Here is a 16,195-nt window from a genome sequence, read left to right as displayed (position 1 = left end):
TGAATCATAAATGAATCCACGTGTTTTCTCATTAATGGGACGTCGACGAGCCTCCAGCTTACTGAGGAACAAAGGATGCAGACATGTGCTCCACACTCGAGTTCCCGACCGTCCCATAAAGTCTCAGTTATGTTTCGACTGAAGAGGCCAAAGCAGGTGTTTAACTGCTCGTGCCACAACGTTCGCTCTGCTGGATTTTGTGACAGGTGCTTGCGAGTTTTACAACCACGCAGACGTTTAGTGAAATCGCCCTGCTAACGTGGCTCAGTGTTCAGCACTGACAGCAGCTGGCGGCGGTTAGATGCGCCATTTGGTTGTCTCCAAACGGGTGCATGTATCAATTTTTATCACTCCACAAGCAATCTATAACACTCTGCCGCATATTAATGTGTTTGTTCTGCTTTCCATTGTGGAGATGGAGAGAAGCAACTACTGGGTGGATTGACATGACATGTTCTAGAGACATTCATGGTCCTCAGATGTTCAGTCTTACTGACTTTGATGATCCTTTAGCTTTAATCTGGCACCAAAATGACATTCACATTTGTGGTTTTGAACAGCTATTAGAATTACTATTGTGACAGTTGCTATATTTGATATTCATGGTGCCCAGAGGATGATCCCCTGACTTTCATATAGTGCCACCAGCAAGTCAAAATCTTAACCCGCCCTGTGAATGAATGTCTGAGCTTCAGACATTCATGGCTGCCAGATGATCAATCTTACTGTTCACATTTGTGGCTTTAAATGAAATGTCTTGACAACTATTGAATGCTTTGTGTGAAATTTGGTGCTGACATTAGCATTTGATCTCATAGCACTGCTGTGCTTAGATTCAGTCTCACGGAGCTGCTGGCATGACTGTAATAGACTCTTAGCCCTCTTACCAATGACTGTGTCTCCAACTATCTTCTGCATGTCAGTCAGCTTCAGTCCAACCACTTTTATTTATATTCAACATGTGATTTCTACACTCAACACACCAGACATTAGATGAGGTTGCTCTTTTAAAGGTGGCATATCACTAACTGGCATTTGCCCGAGTACAGCAGCCTTTGTGAGCAATCCAGTTGCTTCAGAGTAAAAGTTCCCATTCATCTGGCGTTTCTCTTATTTTGTCCACCCCTCTGTGTGTGTCTTAGTGGAGCGCAATCACCAGAAAATGTTTCATCATGATCAGGTTTGAAGGGCTGGCAGAGCTTCACGGTCTGTTTGAATTTAAAATGTCTCTCTCTGTTGTTGCCTGTCTCTCCTCCAGCATGATCAAACCGAACCTACGTCGCTCCTCTCGCTCCGTCTATCTGGGTCTGGCGTGTCTGTCCCTCGCCCTCCACCTCCTTCTGGCAATTTTTTGTCTCTCTGTCCTCCAGACCGCTTGTGTCCCTCCCACCTCCTCCTCTTCCTCCATTCCGAGAGCGCATACTCAGCACCATCAATCTGTCTCCCGCTCCTCCTCCTCCTCTTCAGCTGCCTCCTCCTCCCAAAAAGTGCCAACGATCCCCCAGGATGAAGGGCAACACGGCCTGAATGCCAAAACCCTCCACCCTAATGAGAAGGACTCATTCAGTGATGCCACTGAGAGGGTGAAGAAACTGACTGGAGCTGGAAAAGTGATTCAAAAGGTCAGGAGTGGTTCGAAGCTGGAGGCGCTGTTCAAGCACCCGCTGTACAACCTGCCACGCCCAGAGCTGCAGGAAGACGATTGGCTGCTGAGGGTGAAGACCAATGAACATGCAAGAGATGCAGGAAGTGAGGAAGAGGAGCAGGAAAATAGCATCAATAGTGACAGTCAGTGGTGAGAGAAACAAGTGGAGAAAGTAGATGAATCAATATGTCAAGTGCAAACAACAAGTGCTGTGCAGAAAGCGTGTCCACTTGATCATGCATTAACATCAGTTTAGGAATGAATAGTTCTTCTCGAGGTGGAGGAGTTCAAGAGGCACTTCCAGTGGCTCAGTTTCCCACAATAAAACCTTGTAAGCAATGTAAACATTAAACTTTATCTACTAGCACAGATATTGGGTGTTAGATGACTGTCTGTGTAAGTCTGTACAGATGTTCCCACAGGAACATTGGTGATGCTCAGTGAAGTGGCTCAAAATCTACAGGAATGCACTGGAATTTCAATTCAGTCCGTTCAATCCGATGACTGGGGATAAAGATGGAGGCGCCTCCACTTCAGCCTGCTGTACAAAAATGAAGCCAACATATCACCCGCCCGACTCGGTCGTGGGTTGGGGTCAGCTACTAATCAGCATGCTACATTGTTAGCATTTAGCTCAAAGTGTCTTTGTGCTTTAACCTATGACCTCGACTCTTAACCTGGTATCTAAATGGACTGCATATATCACTGAAAAATATCTCTTGGGAATATTTATTTTTTTATATCTCTCAGCCTTTAAACTAAAAATGAATGTAATGCTTTAGTTGCTGAGGTGTTGCTTCATGTGGCACTTTGCATATGCTTCATCACACATTTCACCCCCACAGCTCGTTTCATATCTCAGAGCCAACCTGAATGAAACTCTCACATTCAGCTTCATTGGCCAGTTCTGCTCATTTGTCCTCTCCTGAAGGCAGAGCGCCAGTCAGGAGGAAGGCTACGACAAAGTCAGCTGGACAAGCGACGTGGAGACCCACCCTCCCTGGCTGCGGTTCCACCTGGGCATCTCTCGCTGGGAGCTGTACAGCAGGAAGGATCCCAACCTGGCCCAGCTGACTCACTACCTGGCAACACAGCGCATCCTCGCTGCTGGTGAGCAAATAAGAGGGGGGGTGGGCGGGGCAAACAGGTGAGAGGACAGACTGAAGAGCGTACAGGGCCATGCAGGCTGCACAGTGAGGAAGGCGAAGGATTACCAGTGATTTAATTATTCTCCCTTTAATCTTTCTGTTCCTAACATTACATCCTGACGTGTCAGCCAGACAGCATCGCTCCTCACTGGCACACTTGTGTAAAATGTTTGGAAAACACGCTGCAGGCATGACTCTTTAAATAAATCCTGCACAACCAACTCACATGAAAGCAATTTAGCCATTAACATATAAACATGTGGATCTGCAGCCTGAGGAGCAAGTTACAAGCAAGTGTGAGTCTAGTTTACTAGATTTTAAATGATATTAACTCTTGCTTTTTTCTTTTTTTCTATCCCCATGTTTGTCATAGTTTTACACTTCATGCTGTCTGGATGGGTTCAAGGCCGCCCACAGATCAAATAGAGCTCAGCATTGCTCAATCAGCCAAAATTAAATTGAGAAACTGACCTAATGTTTACTCTGAATTGTCCCAGCCGTGCTGCAGCTCCATTCGAGCTCCATCATTCGGATGCCACTCGACACGAACACAATGCCACAGCCATGCTGCTCTCTATTTTAACTCCCCTCTCTTTATACAAACAAGCCAGCGTGTGAGAGAGCCGGAGGCAGCGCTGGAGTTTTTCACGCAGCGAATACAGCGAACTGTGCCAGAGTTCAGATGTGGAACAGCGAAGATTACATTTTTAGAGACACGTACGCACATTCACAGCTAGATGTGCAGGATTATAGATCCTTGGGTACACATAGCTCACGCTCTCACTGAATACACACACAGTAAAATCATAAAGCACACTCGCACAGAGTAAAAGACTAATAAACCCAAGAGGGATTCAGCCCACTGTTTGATGACGACCCACAAATCCTGTAAGTCACAAACTGTGAGTTTGGAGAAGGTGGTAAAAGAAGGTGTGTGTGTGTGTGTGTGCAATGTGAATATCTGTATTAGATTGATAGCATGGCGGACACAATAACATGAATACTCACACACTCCATTGCCATCCAAAAACCTTCAGTAAAAACTCCTTTTCTAAAGCTTCTGGTTGCGTTTTTGTCAAGACTGACAGAGTTCATGAGGCTGAGGGTTGTGCTGCACAGTGTTTCACTGTGTTTGACTAAACCTTGATTTTCATACAACTTAGACCGGCAGCGCCCACACACGAAATACAAACCAAATGCAAATGCAGGGAGGTTAAGACAAAAGCGACCGACAGTCCTTAACGCCTTAACTCCACAGCTCACACGATTTTTTTGTTGTCGGGCCACAGATGAAATCCTCCCACAAACTTACATTATCTCAGCACCCACTTACACACACACTGAGCACAGTGACCTGAGCGCACGAGCGCCACACAGACACACCGGATGCACGCGGGCGCGCAGCTTCAGCCGCAGCAGCACATGCTCATTTAGTGTTTGCTCGTCTCAGACACCCCGTCCCTGTCTTCATGATGAATAATGCATTGAGATTTGTGTTGTACGCTGCAGATTAAGCACTAATCTCAGCTACAGGCTGATTTCTTTTTTTGTGGCTGTGTCATCTTTTTTTTCCCTCCCTGTTTAACCCTCACCACGCTGCAAATAGCTTTAAATGTTTGAATCCAGATTCATTTTTCTTTAATCGAAGGGATAAACAGGTGCTTTGAGTAAATATGAGAGGATTTGAGTTATGTTGCAGGATTTATGTGTATCTTTTGAATTATTTCCTGGACTCCCTCGTACAAGCGTCAGCCAGAGAATGTCTGGAACCTCAGCGCTGAACTTCAGGAAGGGGATGCTCCTTAATGCCTTCACACTGCTGTTTGAAGTGTGGACGAGGGGCCTCATGCTTTGTTTGTTTGAATGAAAGACTCTAAAAGCCTGTTGGTGTTCGGGTCTCACTGGTGCTAAAATGTATTCAAACTGCAAACTAGCCAGTGATATTCCACTTTATGCGATGAATGGGCAAAAATGTACCAAGATGTTATTGTCATAATGTACCAAATGAAGGGTGCAGTGATGGCCGATGGTTGAAGCTACTGTATGTAAAAGGCCACCATGTGGAGAAGCAGGTGTACTGCACCGTGTTGAACTTCCACCCTGTGCAGCACTCCTCATTTAACCATTACACATCTTTTCTTCTTCTTGTGATGGTTTATCATAATGTGAGTGTGTAAGCAATGATCAGCCTGATCTATCAGTGCTATTAACATGTTCACTTTGTGCATGTTTTTCAGTTCAGAAGACAGGAGGTACCCAGCTCAAACTGCTCATGTCCTTCCCAAACTACGGACAAGCTCTGCTGAAACCCATGAAGTAAGACTGCAGCTGACTGACGACAGCGTTTGTGCTGGAGGTCGGTCATATTCGTGCTCATGTGTGTGTTTTCAGACAATCCAGAGACGCAGAGACGGACGCAAACCTCTTCTACTTCTCCGACTTTGAAAGACACAACGCAGAGATCGCTGCCTTTCACCTTGACAGGTACAAAGTCTGCCACACTGTGTCCGGTCCAGCACTTTAATTATTCATTCATGAAGCCACTGTACGTCTTGTATCATAGAGATACAAGTAAAGTGCCATCTAAAAAGACTATCAGAGGACTTGTGTCCTCTGTCCTTGCTGATTCAATCTGTCGCCCTGGTGCTTTTGTTCATGTTTGCATCTGTCCCGCTCTGTCTCAGATTGCTGGGCTTTAACAGGATTCCTCCAGTGGTGGGTCGACTCATCAACATCACCACAGAGATCAGAGAGATCACCACAGACCACAGGCTGTCCAGGACCTTCTTCACCTCCCCTGGTATGTGTGGACATCAGTATGTATCCATGCCTGCACCAAGGCTGTTTTTCATTACTTTGATTTTTATTTAATTTCTAATTTTTGTTTTTAACTCAGTTCAGTTTAAGTTAGTTCCAGAGTGGGTTTGCTTGTTTCAGGTTAGTTTTTATTGGTTTCAGTATCGGTTTTAGGTTTTTGTTATTATAATATAGATGGTATTTGTCAATCAGAACACTTTGCAAAGGCAGTTGAATAACATCCATGCAGACATCCCAGTGTCAATGAACACATGCACCAGTGCCTCCTCGTGCTTGTTGTGTTGACAAATGTCTATCTAAAATTTTTATTCTTAATTCAGTTAACCGTTTTTCCACACCATGTTTTAGTTTTTAGTTTAGTTTTAGTTAACTTCAACAATCCACCTGCACTTTGCACACAAAGCAAAGTACAAACTGCATAACCTCAAAGCTGACGCTGTCGTCTCTCTGACTCCCCCTAGTGGGCAACGTGTGTTTCCACGGCCAGTGCGAGTACTACTGCTCACCAGAGCACCCAGTGTGTGGTCAGCCACATGCACTGGAGGTTTCCCTGGCCGCCATGCTACCTGACCTCACCCTAGCTCCCCGCAGGTCCTGGAGGTCACCGTGGAGACGCTCCTACAGCCGTACCAAGCTTGCACAGTGTGTACACCGTCTGTTATTGAGATTTTTGTTTAAGAAATCAATATAGGATTTAAAAGTCTTGTTCTCACTCATGCTTACAATATATGTGTTGACAGTGGGGTGAGTCATTCTGAGGAAACTGTTGAATATCTCCTCAGAGTCCAGGCTTGGACCGAACAAACACTATGGAAGTGGAAATAGTGGAAATAAAAATATATATGCACCGTGTAGTATTTAAAGAAAAAGGACTAATATTGCACAGGTCATAGCATGTGTAAAATAGAAGGATGTTTTACAGCAGTGCAAAGAAAGAAGCAGTATGTAAGTGAACACAGTGTTTTGTTTTTAAAGTTTGAACTGGAAGTGTTTGCCTTGACATGTTTCCACCTTGTTGCTGGTCGGGTTTCCAGGTGAGTGTAATGTAGACTCATGAGTCTTTGCTGCCCTCCAGTGGTGTGAACGAAGAGCTGCAACATAATATTAAACTTGTAGCCAGCACACAAGCGTTGAGGAGCCACTACTGATGAGTCCACAGACCTCATCAATAATCTTACTCCTGATGAGCCCCTTTCAGGCTGTTAGAGAGCCACATTTTTATTTTTCACATGTATTTTTAGGCGGCTGTGCATGCACGAGCTCTTGTGTGTCTGGAGGCTCCTGAATCACAGCACAGCAGTGAACTAAGAACTTTAGCTACAGTAACATTATATTAAGCTGTGATAAAGACTCAATACTAACAATATATCAGCCTAAAAAATCCTGATGTCAAGTTAAAAATATTCATTTTAAATGATTATCACCATGGCACCATATGTCTCTGTCTTCTCCTTCTGAACTGCGCTGTTGGTGTCAGGTGGGAGAAGGACCCGGCCTACTGTGACACAGTGAAACAGACGCCTCCCTACAACCGAGGCACGAGGCTGGTGGACCTCATCGACATGGCTGTCCTGGACTTCCTCATGAGTCAGTCTTTTAATCTCAGCCTGCCTACATCCACAAACGCACCTCTCACATAGTTGGAATAACCATGAAACACGTTTTTTCACACAAAGGCAACATGGACAGACATCATTATGAGACGTTTGAGAAGTTTGGCAATGAGACTTTTCTGCTGCATCTGGATCACGGACGGGCGTGAGTAGCACGATCACCTGCTGACTCCTGACAACTCAGGTGTCGGCCACTGCAGTAACATTTTATTTATGTGTCACGTTTTCCAGGTTTGGCCGTCACTCTCGGGATGAGCCGTCTATTCTGGCTCCGTTGCAGCAGTGTTGCAGGTAAAACTAAACGATGTGTGTTGAAGTGCACGCTTGGATGTGAGGGGTGGGTGAAGTAAATTTCATCCACGCAAGGTGCAGCACAGAACACTTTGAATTGAGTAGATTATGTGGTGCACATAATTAAAGGACCTGAGAGGGTGTTAATATCTCTTTTGCTCTTGCCCAACATTTGCAGGATCCGTCGCTCCACCCTCCTCCGCTTGCGCCTCTTGTCCCTCCCTGGCTTCCGACTGAGTGACGTCATGCGGGAGTCGCTGGGCCAGGATCCTCTGGCCGGCGTGGCCCCCCTCCTCTCTGAACCACACCTCTCTGCTTTGGACCGACGCCTTGCGACCGTCCTGCAGGTGGTGCAGACCTGTCAGCATCGCCACAAAGATGTTATTTACAACGACATGGAAGGATATCTATGATCCTGAGTCGGGGGGGAAATGAATAATTGATTTGTCTCGTATATCTGTGTTTGCACATCTGCCTACAAATGTCAAAACTTTGATTTACATCTGAATGTTTTCCAGTATTAAGTTTGTCAGCACAGTGAATTGTGCTAAAATGGCTTTCTGCTCAGATCCTCTCATCTAGAGGGTTTTTGCAGAGGTACACTGTGTGGAGTGTTTCAGATTTTCACAAATACTCAGATCTTTTACTTGATAAAGCAGCAGAGTGCAGAAATACTCTGTTACAAGTCAAATTTGACTTTAGTTAAAGAACAAAGTGGTGAACCCAGGTAAAGGTGGGGCTAATTTTAATTACTTTATCACATTTATTACTGCACACTCTGCTGGGCAGATTGTGAGTTTCACCCTGGGGATCAGCAACGTTTTATTGATATGATAATGTAATTATTTATTCGTAGATTATGTTTTGCATGATTAATCTGATTGATCTCTGGAAAGTAACTACTAATTTATGACCAGAATAAATTGAGTGGATGAAAACGTACGGTGTTTGCCTCTGAAGTGAACTGGAGTTGGAGTATGAAGCAGCAGAAGCTGGGAATAAGGCGGTGTTCCAGGTCGCTCACACCTCCAACATCGGAAGGTAAGGGCAGGTACGCAGAGGCCGGGGGATGGCGACCCCTGCTGCCACTGAGCAGAACTGCGACCCGCTTCACTTTACTTTCACTTTCCAAGCGTCACTGAAAAAGGCGGAACTGAGAAAACATTTGTGGCTCCGTCCTAAAGACGCGGGTATGTGAGACATGGGCTCAGCTGTCCGTCTTTGAACCCTCCCGCAGGCCCATGCCGTGATTTATGAACTTCCTGGCGCTCTTTTGTCAGCTCCGCCGCGTTCAGGGACTCACAGCGCGGTGAAACAGCGCAGGAAGCCTCTCTAAAGCGCTCGACTTGGTGCGTGTTGTTCTGTAACAGCTCGTAGCTCGATCTGGCTCCTTTGGGCCTGCTGCTATACGCGGAGAAGTGGCCGCACTCACGCCAGGATGGACCCGGTGGACTTCCTGGAAGACAATGAACTACAGCGCTTTTTCCACTGTCACAAAACGGAAATGTCCTGCATGGAGAACCCGCACACCTTCATCAGCCAGCTCAGAGACCACAACCTGATCCCGGAGGACAGCTACAAGGTGAGCTACTGAGGCGGAAACGCGCGCGCCAGACACAGCCTCGCCTCCTCGTAGCGGCGCGCGTGAGTGAAACGCGCGGGACTGAGCAGGAAGCGCACGCGGGAGATCTGAAAACAGGCCTGAGTGTGCATGGACAGTTAAAGTGTGTGTGATGCTAGTGTGGCATTATTTCAACACAAAGTAGTCAGTGATGGGTATCAGATTGAAACTCATTTTAACAACAAATCCTGTTCACCAACTAATTTGACCCTCAACGGGACACATATTTATTTAGTAAAATGCGCCATTTCAGCACTTCGGTCTTAAAAGTGTGTTTTAGCTCAGGGCCCCGCTTCATGGTGGGATGTCACATGCAGAAACAAGTAAAAATGCAAGTGCTGCTTTAAAGCCAGAGGAGTAATTTTCCGGCTCCGTGAAGGCAGCACAAACAATGACATCACCTTTTTGTCAGACATGGTAGCAAACAGTTGCTCAGAGAATCATGAGGTGATATTACACTTTTTGCAAAAAATGATAAATTAGTATCTAATATTTCTATTTTCTCTAAATTGATTATCAACTGCTTTGTTAAATATCGATTTACTACACTTTTACACACTATATGTTTTACTGCGAGCTGTGCAATCAAATCTATCCAATTACAGGTATTATGAACCTCTCACCAAGCCAGGTTTGCTCTTATTACAATGACAGTTACATTTTTTTCCAAACTTTTGTGTGTGCAGAAGATGCGTCGCATGAAGAGTAAAGACAACATAAAGAAAGCTCTTTATGAGGTTCTGGACTGGTTGGAGAGTGAGCGGTCACAGCACATCAAAAGTTTCTGGAGTTGTGTCTTCAAGGAGACCATCTTGAACCATTACCCCACCCTGCGACTGCTGCGCAACAGGCTCATGGACGGTTAGACTCTTTGTTTATGGAGCTCAAGTTGTCGCACATTGTGGTTCTCCTTGCTGTGTTTATATTCCTTTTGCTTGTGATAAACAGTAATTTTTTTTTTGTGCATGGTCCCCGAAGCATGTACATATATAAACACAGCCTGCTCCCACGGTGTTCTCACATATTCGTCTTTCACTGTTCATGGCATGTGCTTGATGTTTAATATATCCACGGACATGACTGCAATTGCAGGGTCTTTCCATTTTGACATACAACTGCCAGAGAGGGTGGAAAAGGAAAAGGAGAAGGCAGATGAAGGGAAAAGGAAGGAGCTTTCAGAAGAGGAGGAGGAGGGAGAGAAGAAGGCGAACTCAACAACAAAGAAGAGAAAAAAGAAGAGTAAGCATACGTGCGACGAGGAGGAGGAGCAGGCCGGCCCGTCATCGCCGCTGACTCCAGGTCGGAGGAAAAAGCCTCGGAAAATAAGCTTCTGTAAGTGACCTCCCGCTGACGCTTTGCTTTTATTAACATGGTGCATGTCCCTGTGTTGAAAAGCGCAGCCCCTTTAGCTTGTTATCCAGTCTAAATATCATGGTCTCTGGCGTGGCCTCGCGGAAAAAAACAGGAAGTAAAATTAGCAGAATATCTGAATCAGACAAAACAAAGTATTTTAATTTTTCCCACCAGCTTCTCCTCTGAAGAAGGGAGAGAAGAGCGACATTTGGACCTGGGGCATCTATAAGTTCCAGCTGCCTGTGATCTGTGGACAGCAGAAGGGGATACTGAACAGAGACAGACTGGCTAAAGGTAGGGAAAACTTAACTCGTCGGGTGGATTCTTGGTTTGGCTTTTACACATTCCCGATCGTCTGAATGTTTCAGGTGAGAAGTGCATTGTGGTGGACAAGCAGTGGTTTACTCCAAACGAATTTGAGAGGTTTGCCGGTAAGGAGAGCTTCAAGAACTGGAAGCTGAGCATCCGCTGTATGGACACCCCCCTGGGAAAACTTGTACAGGTTTGTTGAAAAGGGGATTTTTATTTTGGCTCATGCATGTTAAAAAGACCGTGTGACACTGCTTCGGCCATGTCAGTGTGCCTCGTCAGATTACCTCATGAATCATTTTCTCTGCAGGAAGGACACCTGAAATCAGTGAGGTACAAAGGAGGGTGTAAAAAGGTAAAACTGAAATCAAAATGCATGAATAAATCAATTCTGACTTGTGTTTAATGGCTCATCATATCCTCCCTTTTCTTCCTGCTAGGCCAAGAAATCACTCTTCCCATTGAACAATTCAGTCACAGGTTTGTTGGCTAGTTTAGCTGTAGTTGGCTAGTTTAGCTGTAGCTGTAATCACAGCCTTGCCGGCTAGTTTAGCTGTAGTTTGGCACAGCTATGGTTCGTTATTGCGTATTCGTAGCCGACCGCCGCAGAGTCAGCCGTGTTCGGTAATGACATCATCCACGTCGGAGGTAGTTGTCTAGAGACGCTGGATGTTGATAACATGCCACCACGGGCTCAGAGGGGAATAGCACCAGCATATCGTAACAAAATATTGGAATATGAACGAGTTTCGCCGCAGATTATGCGTTTATAGAGGCTACGCACATTTAGCAAAAAATATTGATTGATATGCACAAGCAATGGTAAAATGGCTGCTAACCTCCTCCTGTCTTTTTTAGTGTCTGACGCAGAAGAAGATGAAGATGAAAATGAAGAGTGTGACCTGAACAAGGTTTCGTCAAGCAGCAGAGAAAGCTCCTCAGATGGCGCAGGTGCCGGTTGAAGTACATTTATGCTGCCAATAATAGGGGTGACTTCAGGTGTGCGTGCTGGATGTCATGGCAGTGATCACGTCAACATGTGTCCGTTGCAGATGAAGAGGGGGAGGAAGAGGCTGAGCAGCAGCCAGAAGCCAGCCGTGACGGTAGCAAAGTGTTTGAAGTTACATGCGGAGCTTTGACTGGGACCTTACACAAGAAGCGCTTTGCATCAGGTAACTGTATCGATCCGCACCAGAAAGGCTACGTGTGCGTATCTGTGCGTCCTGGTTGGATGCCCGACCCCTCCCTCTGGTGAAAGCTAACCAGCCGGCTTTCACCACCAGGCACTCGAGGGAGGAGTATTCGTACTGAGAGGAGCTGGATGACCCCGGTGGAGTTCATGATGGAGGCACTGTGCCGCTCAGATGCCTCCTGGAGGAAAGACATCGAGTGGAGAGGGGAACCGCTCAGTGTCCTAACAGAGGTAACCATGGCGTTGTGATGGATTACATGTTTCTATACTTTTCTATTTTGTTTTCTAGTTTTTGTGTAGTTGATCTGTAGTCTTAGCTGTTTTACTGTTGTATTGACCAGAGGATGTCCTGGTGGATTAGCTGTTGTAACCCCACTGCAATTAACCCCTGGGTACAGAGCAAATGGCATGAGGAGATTATACCTGACTGTAAACTCCTGAGACAAGGATACCATCAAGTTTTATTGCACACAACCGTTGTCCTGTTGCCGTCTGTTAAACAAGTTCTGCTAAGTTCAACCAAAGGCCAGAGACATGTCAGAGTATAAGAATGGGGTGAAAACATCTGATCAGTGAGCACAACTCTGAACTGCTTACTGCCATGTGGTTCTGTGTGTGTGTCTCCTCTCTACAGAGATCAAACACTTTGTGCATGCTGCTTGCTTTCCAGATTGTTTTAATTGGCTCTCTATAGGCAGAGTGGGAAAATTTTCCACACAATGTCCTGTGTCATAAAACCGAGAGAGAACGTTATAATCCTTAAGATTTCAGTCCTGGTTGATTCAGCAGCGCCCTTGTTTCACAAGTCATCATCATCATCAAAAACCAACATGGAAACCACGTATCTCCAAATTTAAGCTAAATAAAGGGTCTAAAAACTCTCCTGGATGAGCTGGGAAATGCTTTGAAAACATACGTGGTTCTCACAGGACGGCGAGGCTACAAACATTTGATGATCTTACAGAATATGATGCGCTGCAGTAGATTAAACTACAAAGTAGTTCATATTAGGACAATCTTAAACATCCATAGCAGTGAAATACATCGTTAGCATCAATGCAGCAGTAATATTAACCCTCCTGTTGTCTTCAGGTCAATTTTGACCCGTTTTCAAGTGTTTGCATATCATAACTATGGTTTTCTCTCATGTAATTGCTTGAAAATGACATGGATGGTTCCATACTATGCTCTTTGCATAATTATGACTATATTCTTTGAATTATTATATTTATAGCATCTGTGGTCTTCCCGGTCAAATTTGACCCGGCCACAATAAGTGGTGTAATGGATCATACTATTGTGCTTTCCAGTACAATAAACGCACACACACACACACGCACACACACACATTTATACTTATTGCTTTATAAACAATCACGCCAGACCGGGTCAATTTTGACCTGGGAAGACAAAAGGTGCATAGTAGATGAGAAGACAATACGAGGGTTAATCCAAAAACTTCATATATGCTGTAGCAGTAGAACGTCTGCAGGGACTATTTTTCTGCACAGTTAGTACTTTTGTGTAACCTTTGATTCTTTAAATACATTTTGCTCATAATGCTGAGATACTTTTTACTTAATTAAGGTTTTGAATGAAGGACTTTTACTTGTGACGCACTACATGACACACTCGTAATTTGTCTATTTCAGGAAAATGTCTTGACGATCCACTCGCTGCTGTGTGCGTGCACGCTGTGCAAACCAAATAGTGAAGAACTGGTAAGCTTTTTGATCAGTTTCGCATATTTTTTACAATCAGGATCTCCTCTGAGATCCAGCATGTGGCCGCACTGTGTGTAAAGAGAGTGGCCGTCGTGCCTGTCTTGGCAGGAAAATCAGAAAAATGACGACGAGTGCTCAATCTGTAAACGTGAAGGACAGCGAGCCAACGAGTTGGTGATGTGTGATCACTGCCCTCGCTCCTTCCACCAGAAGTGCCACCTGCCGCACATAGAAGACACCATATTAGGGTGAGCGTTGATCAGAACAGGAGACAACCAAGACGTAAACAAAGATTTTCTTGTATGTGGTATCAGTAGTTGGTTTGTTTTATTGAGACTGAAAGAGATTTTCTGTTATTTAAACCTCGCTTTACTCTCTTTACCCTGCTTTTCAAAGCTTAGATTCAACATGTCGCAGTATATATGCTCATGTATTTTGTTTGTGTGTTTATGTGTGTGTGAACAGGAACAGCATCCAGTGGATGTGTACGTTCTGTGTATTCAGAAGCAATCAAGGGTGCTACTACCAGGATGAGCTGAAGAGGGACGCGGCCATGTCCGCCCAGATATCACAACACATGCTGGTGAGCGCACTGAGCGACCCCCCATCTTCAGCTCTCCGCATCTTAATGCCCGTCACTCTAACGCTCGTCTTCCTCACACCGACAGGGATGCCAGTATCTCCTCCTGCGCCTGTGCAGTGCCGATGAGGAACAGACATTCGCTGCGGACCCAAACCTCTATGTAAGTCTTGTTCCCTGCTCATCGAGCGCCTTTGAGCCGGCCGCTGCTCTTTGCTTACAACATGTTTCGTTCATTCGGCAGTTGGAAGACTACTCCACGGTGATCCAGAGGCCAATGTGGCTGCACAATGTAGCAGACAAACTCCAGAGGCAGCTCTACCAGACCGTCGGAGAGTTTGCTTCAGACATCCAGCTCATTTTCACCAACTGCGCTTCATACAACCGAGTAAGCGCCGTCATTAGAAACCTCTAGGTGTCGTCCACAGTTAGGAGTGTTCATCATATTCACTAAGAGGGCTTTAACAACGATAGCGCATCAGAAATGAAGCTTCATCTTTTAGGAAAGTGACCGGACTGTTGTGTTCTTTCGCAGGAGCGCCATGAAATCCTCGCCAAGGGCAACAGGCTGAAGGAGTTATTTGACAGAGAATTTAAGAACGTGCTCAACATCAGTGAATAGACTGCTGACCCATGCACAGTGTTATGTTTGTCACTGGGAAAAGGTTGTAAATGTTGGGAACTGCAGCCATGTAGCCAACCTTTTTTTTTTAGACATATCAGTGTTCCTGGTTAGAACGTCCCGAAAGAAATAGTTGTTAATCGAGGGACTTTTTATTTGAACGACGTCAGATGATGATGTTGTTGTTGTTGATGTTGATGTCAAAGTGTGTTTACAGGTCTTGGGGTATGTGCTAATAAGCAAAGCCTTTTGTGGCTCCAGAGGTTCCGTCAGCCGCCACTAACAGCACAATCCTGAATAAAGGGCCGCCGTTGCATTGTGGGTAATGCAGCGCTGGGTTTTTCAAGGAAGAGGAATGTGTGGAATAATGGATATTTGACATTCCTTTTTCTTTCTCTTTTTACTCCCCATCATGAGTACGACAAAGTTACAAGATATAATGTCAAAGAAAAAAAGCAGTGGCCTTCAGGGTCCTCTTTTAATCACTTTTACAAGTCCGGCATTTTTAAGTAAGTGTCACTACAGTGCCTGTGAACGGTAAACATGTCGGTTTGGGGATGATCAGTACTGAAATGTTTCCAGGCCGCCGGCCCCGTCTGTCTGTCCAGCCCTGACTGTCAGTCAGGGTGTGTGGAGGAAAGCAGAACATTTTTTATCGCCATGCTCTCCTGATGTTCCACCACATGTTTCAGAAGGCTTTCAGGAGGAGAGCATTTCTGTGTCTGGAATGTATGTATCATAAAACCCAGAACGCACTTGTCTGAAGTGTTTGCATCGTGCAAAATCTCAAGCAGGCCTTCCCTGTCACTACCCAGTGTTCTCTCTCTCTCTCTGATCGGTTGTTTGTGGAGGTCTGTTTTTAAAATAAAATATGTTTTTTTAAAGACTCAGCCTCGGATTATTTTTTGATAAACTTTCCCCTTAAAGGTTAAATCTGTTTAGCAGATGCACATGAAAAGATGCGTTTTACGCAGCAGCAAAACAAACCTGTAATTTGAATTATGATGATGTGTGAATGTGTTAAATCTGTCAGAATGATCGATCGGTTCCTCTCCGATGCGAGCCCCGATGATCGCCTCGTGCTCGGCTCTGTGTGGTGAGCGTGCTGCTTGTGCGGCCGGCTGACGTCACCGCCACAGCTGCCAGCAGCAGATCTGAGCCGAGCGCTGCGCAGCCGCCCTGCGCATCCGTCGGCTGAGGTGGACAGCGCAGCCATTTCTCTGCCCCTCGTGAAAAGCACGGAGAGGGGGGACGGCGTTTGCCCACCGCGCTCGCAACTA

At 45.4% G+C, this 16,195-nt stretch overlaps 2 protein-coding genes across 2 annotated transcripts; both read left to right on the top strand.

Annotated features, from left to right (window-relative positions):
* Positions 1–1,259: 1,259 nt before the first annotated feature.
* LOC121621129 (extracellular serine/threonine protein kinase FAM20C-like) lies at positions 1,260–8,335 on the top strand. Its single transcript, XM_041957460.1, has 10 exons — positions 1,260–1,795; positions 2,577–2,755; positions 5,031–5,109; positions 5,185–5,277; positions 5,478–5,593; positions 6,072–6,252; positions 7,088–7,197; positions 7,287–7,368; positions 7,455–7,514; positions 7,693–8,335. The coding sequence occupies exons 1-10, from the start codon at positions 1,260–1,262 to the stop codon at positions 7,925–7,927; spliced, it is 1,671 nt and encodes a 556-aa protein (XP_041813394.1). The 3' UTR covers positions 7,928–8,335.
* A 320-nt stretch (positions 8,336–8,655) lies between these two features.
* Positions 8,656–15,799, top strand: sp100.1 (SP110 nuclear antigen, tandem duplicate 1). Its single transcript, XM_041957459.1, has 16 exons — positions 8,656–9,096; positions 9,822–9,996; positions 10,228–10,467; positions 10,663–10,782; positions 10,857–10,990; positions 11,108–11,152; positions 11,238–11,277; positions 11,656–11,748; positions 11,850–11,969; positions 12,081–12,220; positions 13,642–13,710; positions 13,822–13,961; positions 14,179–14,296; positions 14,382–14,456; positions 14,538–14,681; positions 14,829–15,799. Exons 1-16 carry the CDS (start codon positions 8,953–8,955, stop codon positions 14,913–14,915), a joined length of 1,884 nt encoding a protein of 627 aa, XP_041813393.1. The 5' UTR covers positions 8,656–8,952; the 3' UTR covers positions 14,916–15,799.
* The last annotated feature ends 396 nt before the right edge of the window (positions 15,800–16,195 follow it).

The sequence above is a fragment of the Chelmon rostratus genome, chromosome 17 (genome assembly GCF_017976325.1).
Source record: "Chelmon rostratus isolate fCheRos1 chromosome 17, fCheRos1.pri, whole genome shotgun sequence".
In the NCBI taxonomy this organism is placed as follows: Eukaryota; Metazoa; Chordata; class Actinopteri; order Chaetodontiformes; family Chaetodontidae; genus Chelmon; species Chelmon rostratus.
The sequence above is the reverse complement of the archived record's forward strand: the minus strand, read 5'-3'. Positions and strand labels throughout refer to the sequence as shown.

Excerpts from the sequence above, each read along its gene's own strand:
- LOC121621129 (XM_041957460.1), top strand. The coding sequence starts at position 1,260 with ATGATCAAACCGAACCTACGTCGCTCCTCTCGCTCCGTCTATCTGGGT. Across the intron at positions 5,110-5,184 it reads GCTCTGCTGAAACCCATGAA|ACAATCCAGAGACGCAGAGA; the intron begins GTAAGACTGCAG and ends GTGTGTTTTCAG. Across the intron at positions 6,253-7,087 it reads AGCCGTACCAAGCTTGCACA|GTGGGAGAAGGACCCGGCCT; the intron begins GTGTGTACACCG and ends TGTTGGTGTCAG.
- sp100.1 (XM_041957459.1), top strand. The coding sequence starts at position 8,953 with ATGGACCCGGTGGACTTCCTGGAAGACAATGAACTACAGCGCTTTTTC. Across the intron at positions 9,997-10,227 it reads GCGCAACAGGCTCATGGACG|GGTCTTTCCATTTTGACATA; the intron begins GTTAGACTCTTT and ends CTGCAATTGCAG. Across the intron at positions 10,468-10,662 it reads GCCTCGGAAAATAAGCTTCT|CTTCTCCTCTGAAGAAGGGA; the intron begins GTAAGTGACCTC and ends TTTTCCCACCAG.